We start from the raw sequence: 20,004 nt of genomic DNA, 5'->3' as shown, positions 1-20,004 counted from the left end.
ACTCAAGTAACACAAAGTCTCACATTACGAGCATGGTACACGAAAAGTTGTGAAAAATATGTAGAAAAAAAGTTTGTCTTGAATTGAAAGCTTCAAATGGTTTTTGCCAAGATGAAAAGGAATAGGTGATGGTTTTTGATTTTGAATATCCCTATCCATGCGATCATTGACCGGGTGCGTCGATCGGTAAAGAAAGAATCCGAGTTATCGATTAGCGAGAAAATCGGAGGTTGGGGCGCCGCCCTAGGAAGTATAGGAGCCGTTCGCCAGGTAGCGCCACTCCATATCAATATACGGGGGCACGGTGCTCGTGAAAAGGCGTCAAAAACTTAGCAAATTTATCGTGGATCTAGTCAAGTGCGGTATTCGCGTATTGTTGGTACTATCGGAGAGTTAAAACTGTATCGTGTGTGTATATGTGATAGGTTCGGGGCGTGTGATTTCCGGCGTTAACCGAAACTCAAATACAAAGTAAAATAACCGAATGCCTCGCGAAGCTGCCGACAAAGGTAATATGCGTTCGGGATCGTCGAACAGAAGGAGGGACGTCGTCTAAACTATTTTGTATTGCGCGCATGCTTGTACACTCGCCATTTTGAAGGTGAATACTTTTGCGAGAGTGTATTGTATACTGTCGCGGCTATCTGCTACACAAATTTTCTTTCCCCCCCACCTCCCGTTTCTGGGTGTATGGATGTGCGTATGCCTAGGCGAGTATGTGTGTTCGATTTTTACACCGAGTTCGGGTTATCAAAATCTAAAAAGAATTCGGCCCGCACGAAGGGGTCCACCTTCTCCAGTCAAGACAAATTGTCGTCGACCTCACTACTCACTCACTTCCCGAGACCCAACCCTCCTTACACCCGCATTTCAATCTCCGGAATTTCTTTTATCAAAACCCTTTTCCACCCTCTCGCCACCCTCGAGCCTCTCGCCACTATTTCCGAAAACACTTTCCAATTGTTGTAGTCTCCGCCTAACACTCTTCCGAGTAGCTCGTCGCCGTTTTTCACGGGGTTTGTTCGACATTAAATATCGTCTCCTAATGATCGTGTGTGCTGCTGACCAAGCCTTGCCTCAACAGTTCAGGATATGTGTCACATTCACGCAAATGACGTGGGCAATGCATAATAACATTAGACTACATTTAAGTCAAAATATTCTCTATTAACAGCAATCAACTGCTTTGAAGAACGTTTCGTCCGCCTCTTCGTCTTCCGAATATTTGGTAAACACTTGCTCCTTAATAGTATCACTTTTTCCCTGTGCCGCCTGTGACACAAATTAGAGGAAACCCCGTCGTGAAACCTGCCTGCGAAGCCTAATCTCTCCCAGCACTGTAATAATCAATTATTATTCCGTTCATTCGTTCTCAGTTACCAGTGAATTATTATAAACACGAATTTTTTTTCTTCACACATTACTTCTAAATGAAGTCTATAGTTATAGATTGTGGACCCAAACGAAAAGCAGTCTGATGACGAACTTCTTGACACAATAAGAAAATATTGAAGTACTTCTTATCGCAAATTATAGTCTATGTGGAAACTCATTTTAAAAACTGATCATTCAAAGGAAAATAGAAGTTACTACAATCGTTTTTTTTCCAGTTTTATTGAGGTTGGCCAAAATGTGTTGATGTAAAAAAAAAAGATATGCAGGTCGTGGAGAAATTACGTTATTGTGTAATTTTCATATTCTGATAACATTGATATATTTCATTTTCATAAATCAAAGGGTAGCTAAACCACTTTGATTTGGGTTTCAGTGATCTAACCTTTCAGAATTCAATTTATCTTTATTAGTAATTCTCATTCATTTCCTCTGCAATAACATTACATAAAACCGAAACTGGCAGGTAATACAGGCGGAAAGGTTCCAGGGGATGACCAAACGAAAGTTGACAGGATCATTCACGGAACTTTTTCAAATATATTCCTTGAAATTTTATCGTTTGCTCATTCCCTGAAAGTCTTCCAGACGTATTACTTGCTAGTTTCAGTATCATTAACATTATGGATTTATTAAAACTCTAGTAGAAAAATTCCCTTGTCCAAATTTACCGCTTCATTCAGGTGTTGAATGTGACAACATCCTTTAACCTCTCATCTCAATGATTAGAGATGTGTATGTTTGTTAACAGTTCGTGCCTGAACAAAGTAATAAATTTGATCTCTATGATTTTTGTATTGAAGTTTAACTAAAAATGTAGCAGGCTTTCTTCATTTCAGTTAGTAAAAATATTGATAATTGAATAATTAATTTTCGAACATCTTGTCGATAAAAACGAAACGTAGTCAGTTCATCTTTCACTTGGGCCAACTTTGCTGGTTAAAAAATTTTACAACAATTGCACGTTAATATATTCTTTCAACAAAGGATAAGAGTCACTCTTAAAACCAATCATTATTTTAGGTCAAAGATTTCTTTAATCGATTGAGGAGCTAAATGAAAAATCTGTCAGATAATTTGTAAAGGATGGACAGTGTGTGAAAATGATAACGATCAGATATGCTTTTGGCATTGGAGGAAATAGTTCAAATCGTGATCACTGCAATTTTGTAGGAAAACTGAAATAAAAAAACAGGTCTTAAAAATTAAATTATCCATCTTCTCCAGTTTACACCACTTAAATAATCATTCCGTAATTTTTTGGGACACACAATCATACTGTACACTAGATACATCCTACCATGCTGAAAATGATTTAGCTATGCAAATTATTTATTATGATTCATTTGAAATGATTTATGAAAAGTGTTTTAACAGAATACGTAAATCACTCTACTCACCCGTTGATAAGAAATTCATTATGTTGTACTCGAGAGTAGCTAGTGTCTCTAAACTGTTATAAACGTACTTCAAAGATATGAATTCATTCATATTCATAATCTCGCACTCCGTAGTATACTTGTAATATTGTTTTTGCCAATAAATTGTTAATTCTGAGCTACATATTCATATTCTTATCATCATATCTTGTTCCAATACAGATTTTGAACTCTACTAAAGGCGTTTGAACACAGTTTTCGTAGTACTGAGCACTTGGGGTTTCACAATTAGCTTCATATCCTCGTCTTAAATAACTGTCGATTATTTAAATGTGCAATTATTTCCTTGTTTTTCTTCTAAAGTTACATTGCAGATAAATGATTCCTTTTGTGTAATAACACTTTTATGAAGTGAAGCTTAATGGACTTATAGTTTCTATACATCATTTATCCTCTGCTTATTGCTAAGGATATAATTAGAAACTTTTAATAAACCATATGCATGATAATTTTGAACGCAAGAATTTATACTTATACATACCACATTAAGGAAAAGTAACACAATCCTTGCTCTTTTGCTTTACTATCTGTAAGCCACTGAATTTCTTCATTATGCCAACTCATAATTTTACTTATCACTTTTCTCGTACTATATAACAAAGCTCACAATTATGTCCTGGTTATTTATTTTTAATGAAATTGATCTTAGTCAAAGATCAGATTCGCAGAAATTTTTAATCAGACTATAAAGTTGTTGCTCATTAAGATAGTGACTGGATTTTTTTTTTAAGTTCATGTCTATATAATATATAGACAGTAGTATATAACGGAAACAAAATGTTTTTCAGCTCCAATTAATATGTGTCCTAATTTTGTTCCTTGTAACAAGAAAAACTACGCATAATTTAAAACTGTAAAATTAAATTCAATAATAAATTATTTTTAGAACAAACCTTCCTTCAACCATGGCAAAATATTTATGTTACTTTGAAACAAATTAGTAGTGCTGTTGCGTAGGTGTATCCTTGTAAACCAAAGAATTTTCTTATAAATGAAAAGAGGAAAAATTTTGCTATATCTAAAAAGCCTAGAATTTTGGAAGAATTATTCATCACTGAAATTCATGGACATTTCCATTATTCAAAAGAAAACAATTCGTAAAATTTCTGAATTGTAGATGTGAAATACGAACACTGGTTTTAAAATATCTTTTAAAAACATTAATTTTGTGAAGAATTTTTTTTTAAATTCTAATTGACATTTTTCAAAATTTTCATAGGTAAAATGATGGTTTGGAAACGAGACTGACAGAGATTTAATTGAGACTGGAGGGGCTCGAGGAAAAGAAAAGGATACGGTGATAAGCAGGTGTGAACTGTGGAGAAGGCCTCGGCCACCCATACAGGACGTCTGCTACTATGCCAGCTTTTCCCAGGCCCGGTAGCCTGAAGGACCCCGAAATAGCTGTGTTATTTGAGAAAAATGATCCGGAGAAAATATTTGAGGATCTGCGTGAAATTGGGCATGGTAGCTTCGGAGCAGTTTATTACGCGCGATGCCTCGTCACGAGGGAAATTGTTGCTATCAAAAAAATGTCTTATCTCGGCAAACAGACTGTCGAGAAATGGCAGGATATTCTCAAGGAAATTCGATTTCTTCGACAACTCAACCATCCCAATACTATTGAATACAAAGGATGCTACCTCAGAGATCACACTGCATGGGTAAATATCTGAACAACGTCATTTTATATAATTTCAGGATGCCACAGGGTTTAACACGTCCATTGAATCAAGTAACGATAAATCATTCTAGATATACCTAGGTTGTATATTGTACAGCAAATTTGATTCAGTCGATTAGAAGTTTGTCTTGTATTGCCCGAAAAGAGTTTAAAAAATTAGTCAAATGGTTCTTGACATATTATATCTACCACACAGCTATAAGACGTACTTTAAAAATTTGTAAATAATGGGGCTTTTTTAAAGCCTTTGAGGTATGAGATTGTTTTTCCCAAAAGTAGACCAAACTGACATTACTGTGTATAACTAATTTAAAGTCAATACTAACACACAAGTTCTGTATTGTACACAATTCCTTGTAATCGAGAGTTTTTTTTTAATGCGGGCAGGATGTGGAGTGAAAACTTGATTACACCGCATGTGATGAAAATATGTACACCAATCTAATCGTTAAGATTTTTAACTCTGATTTAATCATTAAATGAGTTTTATTATTAATGTTATTGTTAGGGCCGTGATTTGCATTTTAGAAGTGTGTAAAATATTTTTTTGCTATACCCAACAATTGCTAAAGGAGATTAATAAATTGAAATAATGATATTGATTTACCAGCTTGTGATGGAATATTGCCTCGGCTCAGCATCTGATATAATAGAAGTCCATAAACGGCCTCTCAAAGAAGATGAGATATCTGCAATCTGCGAAGGCGTTCTTCGAGGCTTACACTATCTTCATTCCTTAGGGAGAATCCATAGAGACGTAAAAGCAGGAAATATTCTACTGACTGAAAATGGTACGGTAAAGCTGGCTGATTTTGGATCTGCCAGCATCAAGTGCCCAGCTAACAGCTTTGTAGGCACACCGTATTGGATGGCTCCCGAAGTTATTTTAGCCATGGATGAAGGACAGTATGATGGGAAAGTGGATGTCTGGTCATTAGGAATCACATGTATTGAATTAGGTAAATTCGCGAATCTTTCCTCACCTATTAATTTCTTTGTTTAGCATACTGTTCAGGTTGTTTAAAACTACTGATATAATTTGATTGGGCACTGACTATGAATATAATTAATAGATTGAATCCTCTGACACTGGGCATATCTGTTTCAGCTGAAAGAAAACCACCTTACTTTAACATGAATGCCATGAGTGCTTTGTATCATATTGCTCAAAATGATACTCCGACTCTAAATTCACCAGATTGGACAGATCTATTCCGGAACTTTGTAGAAGTATGTTTAACTAAAAATCCAATTGAAAGACGTACTTCGGGCAAGTTGCTGTCGGTAAGTTTAGCAGTGGATATTTTTAACGTTCAAGTTTAATGACAGGTTTCGTTTTGTTTCAAAATCATTTATAGCCTTTTGTTCCCTTAGCTTTTCTAAATACTCATTTTACCAGAAACAGTGCTTATCAATGGTTTTTTGTTAGCGGTAAAACGTAATGAGTCGAACCAAAATTACTTCAGCACAATTTATAAGAGAACGTTGAAATTCACATTCATAAATTTGCAATCCCGTTTGTCCGGGACTTTATTAAAAACTTTAAGTTTATTCCTAGGTTTGAGTGAACAATGAAAGTCCTATCAGTAGGACTTCAGAATATGAATCTTATGTTTTGGTATCTGTAGTAAGGATTCTTAATAGCTGACTGGTTCCAGTTTCAATTTTATTTTGTGTCAACTCATTTGTGACCTGTTATTTTAAAGTCCATGAGTAATATCAAAACTGACTGTAATTATAACAGAGAAAGTGTGCAAGCTTATTAATTTCACTTTCCTCAATCTATAGCATCAATTTGTGACTAGAACACGTTCTCCGCACGTCTTGATCGACCTGATTCAGAGAACAAAAGCTGCCGTGAGGGAACTGGATAATCTCAACTATCGGAAAATGAAGAAAATACTGATGATTGATGCTTGTGAAACCGAAAGTACGGTTGGAGATGCTGATGGTACGATTACTTTTTCTATTCATCATTTTTCGTGTAAATTATATACCTACCAATTGAGTACAGAACTATATGATATGTCATACACAATTATTTTTTTCAGTATGTTTTAATGTCTCAATTACGTACTCAATAGTTTTGCTCACTACCATTCATTAGGGCTAGTTTGGTGAAAATACCTTTCCTTACTAACTATTGAAATGTACTATTTTTATCATCACTATTCTGTAATTTTTCATAAAAAATTTAATGCCAAGAGCTTGATGTTGGCTGTTGGCTAAGTTGGTAACTAAACCATCTGAAACAAACGAATGCAAAATTTTTAGATTCGTCATGTGTCAAATTTTGACCTAGAGCGTGGATTGGTGTACTTAGTAGTGATTTTGGTTATCAAATCAGAATGTGAATCATTCTTCCAGTTAATGACAGCGTTTTTTTGAACATTAAGAATATAATAATAATTTTCCCTTAGTATAAATAGAAATCTCGAATCTTGTTTGCAGTCACCATTATTCCGATATAGTTGCATTATGATTCATTCATGCAATCCTCTACAATTACGGTTTTAGTTTTGCAAACTTTTGAGCAATAACCGAATTGTTGTAAATCAATAAAGGATTCCAATCAATAACAAAACATAATATGAATGTAATACATTGAAGATCATATTTTATTTGCAAAGTCACTGTTCAAATAAATTTATATTGTAAGTTGTATTTTCTCAAAACTACAGTTCACTTTTACTGGTCGATAAAATTTCTATACGAGTAAACAATTGTAACCTGATTATCTTGTAGGCAGTTAAATCATACACATAAAACTTCATAATGATGTTACAGACACACCTGACGAGCAGACAGGTGGTGACAGTAGTAAGAGCAATTCTATAACGTCAGAGCACTCGATTCATTCAATGGGTGTTTCAGCAAGTTCTCAAAGTTCCTCCACCAATAGCTTACCGCTGCCAATTGCTGATTCAAATGAATACTCGACTGGTTCTGTGAGGAATCGTCACAAGATTTCAGCTGGTGTTACTGCCAATCTAATTGAACATGGTGCTAATAACTTTGCCACTATTAGAACTACATCAATAGTCACCAAACAACAAAAGGAACATATGCAGGAAGAAATGCATGAGCAAATGAGCGGCTATAAACGAATGAGACGAGAACATCAAGGTGCTCTGGTAAGTAATTCTTACACTTAAAATTTAGTGTCTGATGGCTCGTGAAATTTTACATAATTCTTTCTAATGTGTAATATTCTATCTATTATTTCTTGGCTACTTCTCTTTGGAATTTCTTTACTCTCTCTATATTCTACTAACATTTATTTTTTACTACTAACAACAACTGTTTTTCTCGATATTGAATGGGTACTTTTCTCTTACAAATGGACAGTTTACCATGTTCATTTGCCATTGTTTTCAGGTAAAATTAGAGGAACGTTGTAAAATGGAGGTTGAGTCGCACAAGCAATTGTTGGACAAAGAATACGAAACCTTACTTCAACAGTTTAGCAAAGAGTTAGAGAAATTGCAACTCAGACATCTTCAGGAGTTGGAGCGAAAATTAAAGCAAAATCAAAATGCAGAGAAGAAATTGCAGAAAGAAATATCCAGCCGGCAAGAGGCTGACCGCAAAGCGTTGGAAGCTCAGCAAAAACGTGACTACAAGGTAAAAGTTTATGGAGCTTTATTACATCTGCGTAATCAATGTTTCTGCATATCGTGATAATTTGCAATTCAACTTTGAGTTTTCATTGTCATTACTCTAATTATTCTACCTCGTGAAGATTCACGCCTTTGCATGAAGTTCTTTATTCTGAGACTTTATATTTCTATAGGCTTATAAGGAACGATGGAAGAGGGAGCTATCGCAAGATGAAGTGACACCAAAGCGACAGCGGGATGCTACACTACAAAGTCATAAAGATAGTTTACGGCAGATGGAAGCTCAAGACGAGCAAAGACTTGCTAGAGGACAACGCGAATATCTTGATCTCGAGATTCGTAAATTTCGTAGAAAAAAATTACTCATTTTCCATAGTCTGGAGCAGGAACTCTTAAGAGAGGTTTGTACCTTTTCTCTAATGACATTTGCTCATAATCAGACCAGAATTGAGTTATTCAATTATCACCCCGAACCCTCATAGATGGAGCTTGGCTCGATCTCAATAAATGTACAGAAAGTGTATTGTTGGTAGACTTTCTGTAGTTATCGAAACTGCAACTATTTATCCCACAGGAGCTGAATAAAAGACAGCAGCAGCTTGAACAAGCTCACGCAATGCTACTGCGTCACCATGAAAAAACTCAGGAACTCGAATACAGACAACAAAGAGCAGTACATGCACTTCGGGAGGAACAGGTGCAACGGCAGCATACCACGGAATTGTCCAATCAACAGGACTATATGCAGCGGGCTGAACGTGATTTACGCAAGAAGCATGCACTCGAACTTAAACAACAACCCAAAAGTCTGAAGGTATTTTCATTCATTTTTTCTATCGATTTGTTATTCATGTTTAATGATGTCCTATGTAATGTCTTTCTGAATCTTTTTTCTTTTACATTCTTTTTTTATTAACTGTTTAAAACCAAACTATAGCTTTATTTTGAAGACAATATCGTCCTCACGACTTATTATCCAACTGTTATGCCACATGGTGTCCAGTGGTCCTGGAAGTTCTTGAGGTCCTGGAAAAGTCCTTGAATTTTGCTTGTACTTCAAAGGTTCTAGAAATATCCTTGAATTATTTCGTGTGTCTTGTAAATATTCTATTTTTAAGGTTTGCTGAAAATGATATATTTCTTTGTGTTAACTAAGTAACTGTTTTTAAGAAGTGGATTACCGTCTCGATACGCGTTCTTCGTTTCTCCCTACTAACAGGTTATAGTAGAAATAATGTATATCTCGCTTCGATTTCGTACACTGCCCTCTGCCGTCACAGTTCACAAATTCTCTGATTTGTCTATACGCTACGTTAATATTTAGGTAACAATCATCATTTTTCTGAATGTCCTTGGATAACCTGAAAATGGCCTCGAAATTTCCTGGAAATGTCCTTGAATTTGTTACAGATTTTTTACTTGACACCATGGTACATCCTTATTGCTATAAAGATGATTTAATTTTTTAATTGGTTCTATATTTTTGTACACAATAAGGATAAAGCAGGAAAAATTGACCACTCGATGAGTGCATAAATGAGAAAAGCTACTAGCTACGTAAATAATTTCGTTATGGCGTCAAAGAATTGTTGATAGGCTAAATTGAATTTATAAACAACGATTAAAAGCTAATCCCACTGTCAAATTGCAGCAAAAGGAAATGCAAATACGCAAACAATTTCGAGAGACATGCAAAATTCAGACACGTCAGTATAAAGCGCTCAAAACACAGATATTACAGACCACTGCCAAAGATGAGCAGAAAGCAGTGATTAAAAAACTGAAAGAAGAGCAGAGACGGAAGCTTGCTCTGTTGGGTGATCAATATGAACAAAGCATCGCTGAAATGTTACAAAAACAAAGTATTCGATTGGATGAATCACAAGAAGTTGAATGTCATCAGCTCAAGGTCAGTTTTTAATATGCATAGAATTGCACACTGTCCAATAATTTATTGTTGATCTATTTGGTAAATGTATCTTATTGTTAGTAAACAATTCCTAATAGTTCATGACGCTCTTATTAGTACCATATGGTGCTCGAAAAAAATTGATTCATTTACTAGTCAATATCTTAAATTTAGAATGCACAATGACAATATACCTTTCTTACAGGAGAGATTAAATTATGAGTTAGAAATTCTGATGGCATATCAGTCAAAGAATAAAATGCAAGCTGAGGCTCAGAGAAATCGAGAGCGACTTGAATTGGAAGATCGCGTTTCAGTAAGGCGAGCACTTCTTGAACAAAAAATGGAGCTGGAAACGCAGCAGTTCTTACAGGAACGCAGTGAACGAATCCGTTTGCTCCATGAAAGACAGGAACGAGAGCTGCAACAATTTGATGAAGAGAGTGCCAGAATTGGCTTTAGGTACGTATCTTATCTTACTGAGAAATTGCTAGATATTTCACTGACCATTTGTAATTTCACTACTAATTTTCACAAACCTGAAATATCTTTACAGATGTTTATTTCAATACAATAAGTAATTCAAGATCTTAGATTTTTTAATTTTTTACACTGGCCGCATTGGTATAACTATGATTTATTTCTTAAACCCTTCGTTTGTAGATATAGAAACGATTAAGTCAAAATGTCGAAAGTCATTTCAATATTTTGGAATTTTTTTTATGACATTCTGCGACAAATATCTATTTCCTTAAACGTTTTTTTTTTTGTTAATCTCATCCACTATTCTAAGTTTTTTTTACAAAGATAAGAAACTTGAAAATTTTACGGTTGATATAAATAACATTAGGGGAAAAAAAAGAACTTAGCTAATGTCCTACATTGATAAGGGATTATAGTCATTCCTCATGGACCAGAATATTTTCCTGTAGTTGGATAATACGATAATTTTCACGAAAAGTTTTTTTAAACAGTAGTGTGTAAAGTCTTTTGTGCGGTTATACGATAGAGAAATATACTACCTTGCATTCAAACCTATAGTAACAGTGAATAGGGAATTGCTCTCTGCAGCCTGCCTATGTTTTAAGATAATACGTGTATCAGAATCAGCAAACAAATCTCTTACTTTCTTGCCTTACATCCGACGTTTTTTGTATTGATGTTTTAACTGACCAATATTTCAAGGCATAATCAACTACCGAATCTAAAAAATAAGTCTAGATCTTGTATAACAGGTAAAGAAATATTTTTAATAACAACAAATATTACCAGGATAAATTGCCATTAATGAAGAAAGAAAACTCTTCAAAAAATGGCATTGTCACGTAACTGCAGCAAAATTTTCAGATGGTAGTTGAGAAGAGTATAAGGTCAAAATATGACGAATCGCTGTTTCATTTTCTTGAAACAAGCTTGTAAATTTAGTCCTGGCCGAGTATATGAGAAGATTTTTAAGTGTAGAGAACGTGTGGTTCGTTGAAAATTCGATATTGAGTTGACCAGTCTTTAATTACATCAGAAAACTCTTGATCGACCATCTCAATTATCGTTTGTAAACCTTCTGTGTTCTTACAGTGCACTGGCGATAGCAGAGGCATCAAAAGAGTCTTATCCCGATGACGAGAGCCTTAGTGGCTCGATGCTAAGTCTGGCTCACAGTAATAGCTCTACATCCTTCCCCCCGAATAGCCTCTAATCTTAACTATTATATAACATACGTCTGACTGCAGTTTGTGCTCTTGAATTGACCTCCTAAATATTTGCTAACTTATAAACAATGGTTGTCAATTCGTTGTGCCTGCACCAATACCTAAGAGAACAGGAAATTACTGCTGGATATTAGGTTGAACATGGGATAATTTATTATTTGAATTGTTAGCCCTGATCAAATCCAAACGTAAACAATACGAAGCCCTTTTATATGTACAAACGAACTAAGTTTTCACACGTTTTAAACCTTTCTTCATTCGAACAACTAACTTTCTAGTACGATTTGCTAAGATAGTTGAGAATCATTAATTATATTTCTTGTCTCTAAAAACCCCACCTCGATAATTACTTGATATTCTAAATGAGTAGGGTGTGGTTGTGCAAAGCTACTGTAAAGGTATTAAAACAAAACGTACTAAACTTGATATTTTTATAACTTTTCCGTAACTACAGTTTTGTTTTTTTACATATATTTTTTGTACTTTCTGTACGTCTTCCAATGCCACATCGTGTAAACATTGAAACTGTACAAGGTGTGAAAGTAAGACTTGATCAGCAAACATATTACGTACATGTACACATATTATTGATTTTTATTTGTTATTTTGACCATATTCATCTGAGAAAACTTGCGTAAAATCAGAAACACAGAATATTGTATGATTCACAGCAATACTTACGATGCATGATATAATCTATAGTAAACGTCTCATGTTTACTTTGATATCCAGTACACTTTCCAATTTTATACTCTTGAACCATACTGTGACTTTCCTTTCCTTTCCTTCCCTTTCCTTCCTGTTCCCTTCCTTCATTTCTTAGTATCTCTACTACCTGTATTTGTTATATATCTTTTATCTAATTCATTAATTCAATAAATAATACAACGTCAGATGATTGTGACAGTTTTAACGCAAGATGAAGAAGCAGAAATTTGACTGATTGCAAAAATTAATATACGCATATTCAGTATATTTGATTACGTAATCACTACACTTTGCAAAAATAGTGATAAAATTGTTACCATTTCTAATTGACTTCGTTCATTTGCTTGTTTGTTAGTTTTATTTGCTTTAGAACTTGAAAGAAACTGAAGTCCGTTAAAACGTTATTTGAAACGGTTAGCGGATGTTCACAGCTACCGTAGTTATGAGATTCCTTGTCTGGAAAAAAAATTGGTAAAACTCGATGACAAAATAAAGACAGTTAAAGACAGTTAAAAAAAATTGACCTGTTGTATTAATTTCAAACATCGAAATCGACAAACTATTGAATGAATTCAAGCTATCAATTAAAAACTAAATATAAAATGGGGGAAAAAATGTTTGTGCAATATGATCCTATCAGTTTATAATTCACGTTTATTAAGATTATTCTTATTTTTCATTTGAGTGAGTACTTATTCAATTACTTTGACAATGTGCTTATTGTCAAAGCCATGTCAGTTATCGAGTATTTGCAACTGAAAAGACAGACTTTACAATGCGAAAGTTGGCTGGGTTTAATGATAAAAGATTGTCACTACACTAACTTGATAAATGGGTCGTTTGCAAAGATGCAATTGAGGAGGTGAGAAGTATGTATACAATATTTATTAATGAATTATTCAATTATGTGTTCAATTATTGTGATATAAGTCTTTGCAAAGAGAACATGGAGGTCGCAATTGGCTCGGATATGTGTTCAGTGCATGATGCTTGTCAAAATTGTCACAATCAACTGAAGCTACTACCATTAGAGTGGCGCGATATGTACATATACAAAAACACGCTAAACATAATACACTATTAAAGTGAAAAGTAATAATAAAGGAAATTGATGTAAATCCGTATGCAGTGGAAAATGTAGGAGAGTTTAGAACTTGTTGTCAGTTAATGGACTATTTTGCAAACGTCTCAACATGTTTCAAAGATGCTAAGATCAACTCGTGCTATTAACGTATCGATTTCCGTAGTTTTCATTTGAATGCAATTGATGAAAATTAAAAACAGAAAAGAAATGTTATAATCTGAAATCGATTACTCCTTATTGGTATTGTAGAATCATCTTTTCTATTACTTTTTAATTACGGATAAAACCATTCGATCTGCAACTTAAGAAATCGGGTTTTATATGTAGCACAAATTGTTAATCTTGTACTGCGGTTATACATGAGAAAGTTAATTCCATTTCAATCGTAACTATTATTTGAATTTAGTAAAAAACACCACTTTGGAATATCAATTTTCGATGTTGTCAGCATTTGTAAATATTTGTTTGCTATGTTTATTGTTACGAAATGGAACCTTAGGTAAGTCGACTAGAACTTGTAGACAGTGATGTTTACAGATACTCTCCAAAGTTACGCTTCAACGCAGTATCAGGCTTTAACTAGGCAAATTGTAATTTCGTTTCACGTAGCGGTATTTTTTATGTAAACCGAGGTCTAGAAAGTTGTAGAAAACTAAGCCTGAGGGCCCAAGTTGAAAACCAATTTTTTGGTTGTAGCACTTTATCGTAAAACCGTCACTACGATGCAACAAAAAGGGATAACGTTAGCATTGCAATGTTGTAAACTCACGGTTCATCGAATTTTCACCAGCCTGTTCTGTTATCAGCATATTCATTCCACTTGCTAGACCAAAATGGGTGGACTTAATTTACTTTTAGGAACATATCTAATATCATGCAACTAAAGTAACGTGACAAATTATGTTGCTTATTTTTTCAACATCTTACAACTACATTTTATTCTTTTTACTGTAGCAGCAACAGCTCCATAAATGAATACCAGAATAATGGTGTTTAGATTTGGTACACAAATTTTTCAAAATTAACATTATGTCCTATTCCATAATCTTCTATGCCTGAAGAGTGATGCCTTTGGTGATCAAAATGTCGATTTTCTTTCATTCCATTGATCTCGAACAGTCTTAATTGACCTGTGAATATTATTGATCAGTAGATTGTTTGTTACCGATTTTTTTTCGTCTTCAAGTTCAAAATGAATACATAGTAGTGAATTTTGAAAAACACTGGAATCTCAATAATATCAAGTCACACTGAGTAACCTCACTGAAAGCTGTATTTGAGCACGAAAAATAACATATGAAAGGAGGTGAAAAATGTATTTAGCGCCAACTCCAGTACACATCGAATTAGAAAAATGTTCAGTCATTTATTTATAACAATCATCATGACTCATGCTTGCTTCCTCAGAAGCCAGCTTACCTGCCAAGTTTATTTATTCATATATATTCCACTAATCATATAATGTGAAGTGAATAGAATATCTGTAACTTCAACTTCATAAATATCATATTCCAGATATAAACACCTGTATCTCTATGATGGAGATAAATTGAGTATATTTCTGTTAATTCACAAACATAAAAACTTACATGATTAGTAACAATAGAAACCTTAATCCGCATACTTAGCAATTGTAACGTGTTCCCTATTTGTGTATCATGGGCCCTGTGTGAATCTAATTTGTGAGCTTATCGTATGGTCATACATGCTCACGTAAAAAAAGTAACATAAACATATACTTGATTATAAACAGAAATAGGTACATACGAGTATAGATAAATATTCTCTATTATTATATACATATATAATTAAACTAAAGAAAACCAATACCTTTATAGCAAGTAACCAATCAAGAAAAAAAAATTAATAAGCAACGCACGCATTGTCAGTAATCCGATGTATCGTCGGTCTTAATAATTATAATAATTATTATCATAATTAATTATTTTTATTTTTAAGTTTAGGTAGAGTATAAATACATTTTTTAACTAAACTGATGGATGGGGCAGAGTGAGCGTGTGCTACATTAAAACAATTAGACCAACGTTTGTTACATGCACTTCAGCCACTCAAAACCACTATGCTGATTAGATAATAAAAATTGAAAATATCAAATCATATGTCACTCTGGATCTTGTCAAACCGCAGTTTCCTTAGCGACATTTTCCTTCAAAACAAATGTTTGTCAACATAATTGAATATCGGTATAAACATAGAGATGAGTTTCCAGTTCAGACAAAGTCAGCTACTTCAAGTACACTAGAATTTCAAACTGTAAATCTATTATTGCAGAGAAAAAGGAAGGTGAATCATTACATAGCACACAAAGAATGCTACTGCCAGTTGCCAGCTTCGTTCGTGAGTAATAAGCATCATAATTCATTACATCAGTGATTGTTCATTTTTTTCATGAAACGGATAATATATGTTCAACAAACTATCACATGCAGTCTTTGTAGTTGCGACGTAATATTCAATCTTTACTTGTATCACGCTGGGTAAGGTAAATGTATCATACAACAATAGGAGTTGCCAATATATTAAGTTACGGAACTAGCAATATTTACAGTAAATCAATGATATTGAGACATATTTTTGTTTTATGAAATCAATGAATCATCGGTTGTCCTGGTCTACCAATTAATTTGAAATCGAAAAATAAGATAAATTTGGTTCTGAAAAACCTGGAAATATCATGGAAATCATTCTGCAAAAATGATTGGCCACTCTGAAGAAAAAGCATTTACTTGAAGAGAGGGTAAAGAATGTTGGACAACGTGTTTTTTGCGGATATTTCATATTTTTTAAACATACAAGTTTTGTTTTCTTTAAGGCTCATTACACTTTAACACTCATTCACAATCTAATGTATTGAGAACAGACGCTAGGGGTATGCTGTTATTATATACTTAATGATACTTAAGTAATGAGCAACTATTCTTCACTAGTCGAGTCGTAGCCACTGTATTCTTCAATTTCTACATTATTTATCCGAGGTGTACAATATTACAATTTTTCAACAATATTACAGTAGGTATTATAATTTATGATATACACAGATAGATAGGTAGGTAGGTAGGTAGGTAAATGGGTAATAAGTATTGTACAAATGCAAATAATTTCACCTTATGGCACTTACAGAGTAATTACTTTGTAGGCGAAAATGATACAGGTCTCAGAATACGAGAATGCATTTCTCTGATGAGGGGCACTGTGTATGCAACACAGTTATCCCATCCCGGAGACCGCCAAGCACTTTCACGGGTTTCTTTTCTCGTTTGAAAGTCTTTGTAAGCTGCAAACCAAATGCATCCACGTGAGTTTCCATCTTTTTATAACTTGTTATATGGAATGGGTATTAATTATTTTACAGGTGCATGAAAAATTGAAACATAATTTTGCAATCCAACTAATCTCAACAAATAGCTATATCAGGCTTCACAGTACTTAAGCCAGGTAATTTTAGGGAAAATGAGGAAAAGTTTCGTGAAAATAGGGGGTATTAGGGTCCCAATATTTTTTTATAGTATTGACCAAATAGAACAAAATTAGATTCACACTAGGGTGCCCATTATTTTGTTCGTTTTGTAATTTTTTCATTTGCATCCCAAAGATATGTTAATATTATTAAAAAAAAATTTCCTGTAAATATAAAAATTTTCGCATAGTATTAACACAGGGTGGCCACCCGTCTGGAAAACCGGGAAAACCGGGAAATGTCAGGGAATTTTGTACGTCAGGGAAAAGTCAGGGAAATGTCAGGGAATATTTTGGTTGGTCAGGGACTTTTTATAGAACTCACGGATTTCAAAAGCCTTGTCCATAAAATTGAGATACTATCACCGCATCGTGCTGTATTAAATATCAATTTAAAAATTTGTATAAATGGTGGTGTATTCTTAACACTTAAAAGAAAAATGTCCCGTTGGAAAAAAAATTTTAAGTTTATTTTTCAAAAAGTTACACATTCGTTAATTAGTCATAATTCTTCGAACCTCGATTTTCATTGCAAACAGCATAAATGTTCAAATAATAGCTCTAAAAATATTTCGCTTCTTGGAGCCCCTTCTTAAATATATACTTAACAAGACCAAGCAAATGGAAATTTTCATTTTTTGTCAACTTTCAAAAATCACAATGAACGGAATGAACAACTTTTAAAAACTTTTATAACTTTAATATATTTGGCCATACTTTACCTAGGTTACTATAGTTGTTAGTGATTTCTGTACAAATTGTGCATCAAAATTTTAGGGAAAAATAGTGATTTTAGTCAGGGAAAACCGGGAAATGTCAGGGAATTCCGTGATCGGAATTGAGTGGCCACCCTGTAACACGAGACAGGGGGCACACTTGAAATTTTGACTGTAAAATACATTGAAGTTGTGAATGTTTTTTAATTACTTTTTTTTTCATAAAGTATAATGGTCTGAAAAAATTAATTTGATACTGAGGTCTAATGTTTATATTTCCACAATGTGTTATTTAATTTTTGATAAACATTGTTCTCAAGTAATCAAATTGATTTTTTCTGTCCATCTTAGTTTATGAAAAAAAAAGTACCCGATTGGTAAAAATGGGGAGGGAGGAGGGGGAGCGCGGGGGTTAGGGGAAAATTGACTGTTTTAGGGTACATTTAAAGGAAACCTTCAGTTTTAGAGTGCTAATAGGGGCTGAAATAAAATACGGGTACTTTTGGGGAAATAGGGGACCCAAGGTGTAGCCTGCTATATAGAGGTTTAAAAAAATAAAGAAAACCTCACCCCAAATATGGTGGACATTGTATAACCGTCCGATCTGTGAGAAGAATCCAGCAAATGCTTCATCATTGTTACGTCTGTAGTTAATTGCCCGTGCCCAATTGTTACCCCATTCTATCATGGTACCAGGTTTTAAACTATAGCTACGGATTTCGTATATGTTGGGACCCTCCCTCATCACCAACTGCGGCCAAAAACTGAACGCCAACAGGTACTGCAGATGTCGGGACCTCAGATAACTGCCCTGCTCCTGTATGAGCTTGTGATAAGCCTGAAACAAAAAAGTTCCATTAATAATTTTATTAATTTATTTATATCGAATCCAGAGTAGTGAATGTTACTTATGAAATAAATTAATAAATTGAAGATCTTAAGGTTCAAGTAAAACCCAAATACTAAGGAAAATCACATGTAATGCCTTTTGCTGTAAAAATAACAGTAGATGGCTGTAGTGCACGGATATAAAAATTTTCATGATAAAAAAAACATATAAGGTAAATTCAATCCTATCAATAACATTTCAATGAATTGGCAATTGAATTGAAGCAATAATTTCACCTCATTCTGTGATAATGTTGACAGAGTTCTATCAACTCGTTCGTAGCCTCCTGTATATCTCCAAAGATGCAAAGCCTGGTCCATATCCCCGACTTCGACGACCCAAGAACCAATCAGATCGCATTGTAGATCTGATTTCTTGGAATGAATAAGATTAACATATTCTTGGCTGAAATGAAATTAATGTAAGTTTTTTATTCCTACTTTCGATCCATTTAATAATATAGCAACAGTATAATTTGTCCATCAGATGTCATGCAAAACAGGTTTCCCCTACTGATTGAGTTGACAATCTATTATGTTGTGCAACATAATGAGTTGTTTTTATTTTGGAATCTGAACCATAAGTCGCTTATCTATTTCTTTGCCTTCCAATTGCATAACAAGGTATAAAAATGGATGATAACAAGAACGCTGAGAACGATATTTTTAACAATAGAATCAACAAATTCTATATCCATTTCCTGTTCTGTATTGTTACAATAATTTAAAGCCGAATTGTAACGTGTCTACTTTACGGGCTAGCGTCCATTCGTTTAATTGTCTAAATGTGTGAAATTTCGGAGCTTTTAGGCAATTGTGGATCATAAAAAAATACAGAGAAAAGGTCACATGACTACTATTGGCGGGCGAAACTTACTAATTGACCAGGTATTTGTCCATAGAATTTGGACGTATATTATGCGTGCTTAGCCCATATATTATTTCTTTATCCGATAGCATCCGCGAGTGGGATTCTTTGGTCGGCTCGATTTTTCTGACCGTAAGTTTGCTTAGCCATCCCTCGTTGGTATCCTGACGTTCAGACGACCTTGCCACGAATCTGTGAACATATATTGTATGTACGTGTAAGATTCGTTCGATATTTTTTTACATCTGTAAAAAAAATGCGTAACGAACACAGCAATTAACTTGATTTAATTATTTCTCAATGGTTCTAAATACCTTGTCGAGGTAAGGGCTGGCAAATTTGCTTTGCCAAACACCGACTGTAAAGCTCTGAACTTTCCTAGAACAGCGGCCATTCTTGCCAGCCTTATGTGTTGACTATTTTATCAAATCGAAATTTAGTTCTCGCAAGCGCCGAAGCCGTTCGAGTTTAGAGTCGCATACGCACTCGCTTCCATGCGTGTGTGTATCT

The 20,004-nt window shown here is 34.2% G+C and overlaps 2 protein-coding genes across 5 annotated transcripts; one reads left to right on the top strand and one right to left on the bottom strand.

The window, feature by feature from the left end:
- Window positions 1-218: 218 nt before the first annotated feature.
- On the top strand, window positions 219-15,670 carry LOC124178804 (serine/threonine-protein kinase Tao). 4 transcript variants are annotated; one of them, XM_046562464.1, is made up of 12 exons: window positions 219-509; window positions 4,051-4,495; window positions 5,126-5,474; window positions 5,624-5,799; window positions 6,304-6,466; window positions 7,303-7,649; window positions 7,864-8,139; window positions 8,309-8,536; window positions 8,710-8,949; window positions 9,787-10,044; window positions 10,250-10,506; window positions 11,620-15,670. In XM_046562464.1, exons 2-12 carry the CDS (start codon window positions 4,190-4,192, stop codon window positions 11,738-11,740), a joined length of 2,721 nt encoding a protein of 906 aa, XP_046418420.1. In that variant the 5' UTR covers window positions 219-509; window positions 4,051-4,189; the 3' UTR covers window positions 11,741-15,670. The 4 variants fall into 4 exon arrangements, with proteins under 4 accessions (XP_046418420.1, XP_046418419.1, XP_046418422.1 ...); XM_046562463.1 differs by having other exon boundaries at window positions 219-601; XM_046562466.1 differs by having other exon boundaries at window positions 221-601; window positions 7,894-8,139.
- Window positions 14,723-19,966, bottom strand: LOC124178808 (protein NipSnap). The gene is made up of 5 exons (XM_046562474.1): window positions 19,809-19,966; window positions 19,504-19,686; window positions 18,864-19,032; window positions 18,309-18,576; window positions 14,723-16,840 (listed from the first exon to the last, which is right to left on the bottom strand). The coding sequence occupies exons 1-5, from the start codon at window positions 19,886-19,888 to the stop codon at window positions 16,692-16,694; spliced, it is 849 nt and encodes a 282-aa protein (XP_046418430.1). The 5' UTR covers window positions 19,889-19,966; the 3' UTR covers window positions 14,723-16,691.
- Between the last annotated feature and the right edge of the window lie 38 nt (window positions 19,967-20,004).

This window comes from Neodiprion fabricii, chromosome 3, assembly GCF_021155785.1.
Source record: "Neodiprion fabricii isolate iyNeoFabr1 chromosome 3, iyNeoFabr1.1, whole genome shotgun sequence".
Classification (NCBI taxonomy): Eukaryota; Metazoa; Arthropoda; class Insecta; order Hymenoptera; family Diprionidae; genus Neodiprion; species Neodiprion fabricii.
The sequence above is the reverse complement of the archived record's forward strand: the minus strand, read 5'-3'. Positions and strand labels throughout refer to the sequence as shown.

Excerpts from the sequence above, each read along its gene's own strand:
- LOC124178804 (XM_046562464.1), top strand. The coding sequence starts at position 4,190 with ATGCCAGCTTTTCCCAGGCCCGGTAGCCTGAAGGACCCCGAAATAGCT. Across the intron at positions 6,467-7,302 it reads TACGGTTGGAGATGCTGATG|ACACACCTGACGAGCAGACA; the intron begins GTACGATTACTT and ends ATGATGTTACAG. Across the intron at positions 10,045-10,249 it reads TTGAATGTCATCAGCTCAAG|GAGAGATTAAATTATGAGTT; the intron begins GTCAGTTTTTAA and ends CCTTTCTTACAG.
- LOC124178808 (XM_046562474.1), bottom strand. The coding sequence starts at position 19,888 with ATGGCCGCTGTTCTAGGAAAGTTCAGAGCTTTACAGTCGGTGTTTGGC. Across the intron at positions 19,687-19,808 it reads CCAGCCCTTACCTCGACAAG|ATTCGTGGCAAGGTCGTCTG; the intron begins GTATTTAGAACC and ends ATATGTTCACAG. Across the intron at positions 19,033-19,503 it reads GACAAATACCTGGTCAATTA|CCAAGAATATGTTAATCTTA; the intron begins GTAAGTTTCGCC and ends ATTTCATTTCAG.